The 3,869-nt window shown below is 40.2% G+C and overlaps 1 protein-coding gene across 1 annotated transcript; it reads left to right on the forward strand.

The window, feature by feature from the left end:
* The first annotated feature begins 1,424 nt into the window (after positions 1–1,424).
* On the forward strand, positions 1,425–2,351 carry LOC123388426 (olfactory receptor 4P4-like). The gene has a single exon (XM_045067973.1). It carries the CDS (start codon positions 1,425–1,427, stop codon positions 2,349–2,351), a length of 927 nt encoding a protein of 308 aa, XP_044923908.1.
* Positions 2,352–3,869: the final 1,518 nt, after the last annotated feature.

The following is a 3,869-nucleotide window of genomic DNA, read 5'->3' on the forward strand; positions in this document are numbered from 1 at the left end:
TGGGCACTGAGTTTAACAATTTTTTTTTTTTTTAAGATTCTATTTGTTTATTTGACAGACAGAGATCACAAGTAGGCAGAGAGGGGAAAGCGGGCTAAACCAAGTAGAGATCCTGATATGGGGCTTGTTCCCAGAACCCCAGGATCATGATATGAACTGAATAGAGGCTTTAACCCAATGAGTCACTCAGGTGCCCTGAGTTTAACAGTTTTGTGATACTTTATTTATTTATTTTGCAAAATAAGGTACGAGATACAGTTTAATACTTTGCACCGAAAAGCCTGTCCTTTTTAATTAAAATATTTCAGGATTGGGATCCCTGTGCCTATAGTGAGCCTGTTAAGGTGAGAAAGTGGCTCAGTTCAAAGAAATACAAGCTGGTAAAACAGATCTAGTGAAAAAGCATCTTTGGAGGCAGTTTGCCCCTCCACGGATGCTGTCCTACCGGGAAGTTCCAGAACGTGGGACATGAAATGATGAAATCTCCTGCTTTAGGCTGGAAAGTGAGCAGAGAAATGGGGTCAATTATAGGAAGCCACAAATATGGTAGAACCCTGTACAGTACAGCAATCCTTTTCCCCAAAGATCTGATCGTGAAAAGGTGGTAAAAGCACTTTCTGAAATTAGCACCTGAAGATCTAACATTTAAAGCTCAGGGCACCAGGGCACTCAGGGCACCAGGGTGGCTCAGTTGGTGAAGCAGCTGCCTCTGGCTCAGGGCATGATGCCAGGGTCCTGGTATGGAGCCCTACATTGGGCTCCCTGCTCAGCAGGGAGCCTGCTTCTCCCTCTCCCACTCCTCCTGCCTGTGCTGTCTCTCTGTCAAATAAAAATAAACTCTTTATAAAAGATAAAATTATGAGCTTACTGATGTCTAAAGACATTACTGAACTTCCAGGATTTAGCACAAATTTAGTCACTGGGGAACAATTGAGAACAATAAGACTGCCCTTGAAGAACATATAACCTCAATATTGTTTTGAACCAGAGATTCAAAAATCACTCTTTAGGTATACTACTGCAATTACACCTCAAGATTGACAAAAAACAAAACAAAACAAAACAAAAAAAACAAAAACAAAACAAAAAAAAACAACATTTCATCTCCTAAATTATTCATCTTCTTGTACATATTAAGTATGAGTCTTTGGAATTTATTATTTTTTCAATTAATTATTTGTATTATTATTGTTAGTATATGTCTACTCTAATGAACTTTATCTACTTAGAGGGTGTAGATAGTGTGTATTTTGCACACTGCTTTCTGTAACTCTAGCACTCACCATGGTGTTTGTATTATAATAAATTTTCAATATGTATCTGTTGGATACATGAATGAGTTTTAAAATAAATCAATAGTTTTAGAAGTTGACTGTTTTCAGTACATTAACTTTCTCTTCTACGTGATCAAACCCACAGAAGCAATGGGACATGAAAACATCACAGAATTTATCCTCTTGGGACTTTTTAATGATGAGGATGCAAAGGTCACCTGCTTTGTGGTGTTCTCACTTTGCTACATTGTGATTCTGTCAGGAAACCTGTTCATTCTTCTCACCATCAGAGGCAGCTGCCTTCGTGAACAGCCCATGTACTTTTTCCTGAGCTACTTGTCATTCATGGATGTCTGCTTCACTTCCACAGTGGCTCCCAGACTGATCACAGACCTATTGGCTGCGCAGAACACCATCTCCTACGACAGCTGCCTGGCCCAGATGTTTTATGCCCACTTCTTTGGTGCCACTGAGATGTTCATCTTGGTGGCCATGGCCTATGACCGTTATGCAGCCATCTGCAGACCCCTTCACTACATGGTCATCATGAACAGACAAGTATGCTATGTCCTTTTGATGGCCTCGATTCTTGGGGCATTTCTCCATTCAATCCTACAGGTATTGATTATTATTGATCTTCCCTTCTGTGGCCCCAATAAGATAGACCACTATTTCTGTGATATTTTCCCTTTGCTGAAGCTGGCTTGCACGGACACTAGTCTGTTGGTTCTTGTGGTCATTACCACCACAGGAATGATATCCGTTGTGACCTTTGTTGCCTTGGTAATTTCTTACATCATCATCCTGTCCACCCTGAGGACACGCTCATCCCAGAGCTGCCGCAAAGCTCTGTCCACCTGCAGCTCACACATCACTGTAGTGTTCTTGTTCTTCCTACCCCTCATCTTCACATATGTCCCCACAGCTGATTCTGTCAGTAACGACAAAGTTTTTGCCCTATTTTACACCATGTTTGCTCCCATGTTCAATCCTTTCATCTACACGCTGAGAAACACAGACATGAAGAATGCCATGAGGAAAATGTGGTGCCGAGACACACGGTTTGAAGGGAAATGAAGTCTCTGGAGTTCAAACCCTTGGCTGCATCTCATTCTATCCACTGAATCCTAATGTTAGCAAATGCAGCAATTAGAGAGGTAGTTTGCTGTCATCAAACATTGTAAAATGTGAAGGGAAAAGGCCCCTCAACTACCTCTTCCTGTTTCTTTAGTTTTCTGACCTGATATAAGGGGAACAAATCCCACGAGCTCCAGGTCCCTTCCCGCTTTGATATTGTGGAACTTATGTTTGGTGGTCTGGAACATTCTCTCCTTCATGGTCCTTGACATAGTGGAAGTTATAGCACTTTTATCAGGGCACACTGTAAACATTGTAGGGTTTGACAGTTATGCTGTGCTTTAGGGAACAGATCATTAAGAGACCTCTTATGGAGAGAGAGAAAGTGGTCCTAAGTACTCCATTTTTCAGTGGTGTCCACTGCAATAAAATAAGGAAGCAATGCTTAAAAATTTACATGTTTTTGTATATTTTAACACTTTTTACATAAACAATGCTGCTAAAATAATATAATGCAATGGAATTACATAGTCACACTGTCCTTATAGACAGTCCTTAACTCTTAGTACCCTGTTGATGGTGTATTCCAGAAATTACAAGTTTCAAATTAGATAATGAACCTCACTTTCAATCCTTTAAATGTAATTCCATGGTGTATTTATGACCCCATTTAAAAATCACTCATGAGCATATAAACTGATGTTTTTTGTAAATGTGCAAAATGGAAAATCTCCCATTCTATAAAGGATCCTGAGTTTAAGAAGTCACATAGATAAGTGTGTCTGGATTGCTCAGTAGGTTAAATGGTTAACCAACCATTAGAGCATCTAATGTTGACTCAGATCCTGATCTCAAGGTCATGGGATTGAGCCTGTCACCTACTCCCTGTTCAGTGGGAGTCTGCTTGTCTGTCTTCCTCCCCCCTTCCCCTTCCTCCCTTACCCCTCCCCGATTCCTGCTCTTTCTTTCTCTCAAATAAATAAATAAATAATAAATAAATAAAATCTTTAAAGGAAAAAAAATATAGGCACTTAGCTGAATAGATGGATATTTAAATACATGGGGTGCATTTTGTTAACCCTCCCTGCTATCTATGCAAGCAGCATACTTAGACATTTTTTACCCACCATTTACACTATGCAAAACTGTCTCCATTCTACTCAGGCAGGCCCTTATACTAGTGGCACAGACTTGAAAGGCACAGACTTATTTTCTTGTGCTCCATCCTCTTGACCACAGTCCCCACAAAGAAATTGTGTTGTATTTACTTGAAGAAATTGTCCTTTGTGCAACAGAAATCTGGTTTTTCTTTTTGTTTTGGAGTATAGTCAATACACGGTGTTGCATTATTTTCAGGAGTACAGCATAGTAATTCCACAAATCTCTGTGTTTTGCTGTGCTCACCACAAGTGTAGGTACCATCTGTGCTATGTTCACTACACGACGCCTTTTGCTAGGACTGATTCATTCCATAACTGGAAACCTGTCTCTTCTACTTTTCTTCAACCATTCTGCCCA

The sequence above is a fragment of the Mustela putorius genome, unplaced genomic scaffold (assembly GCF_011764305.1).
Source record: "Mustela putorius furo isolate JIRA1106 unplaced genomic scaffold, ASM1176430v1.1 tig00000127_pilon_pilon_pilon, whole genome shotgun sequence".
Taxonomy (NCBI): domain Eukaryota; kingdom Metazoa; phylum Chordata; class Mammalia; order Carnivora; family Mustelidae; genus Mustela; species Mustela putorius.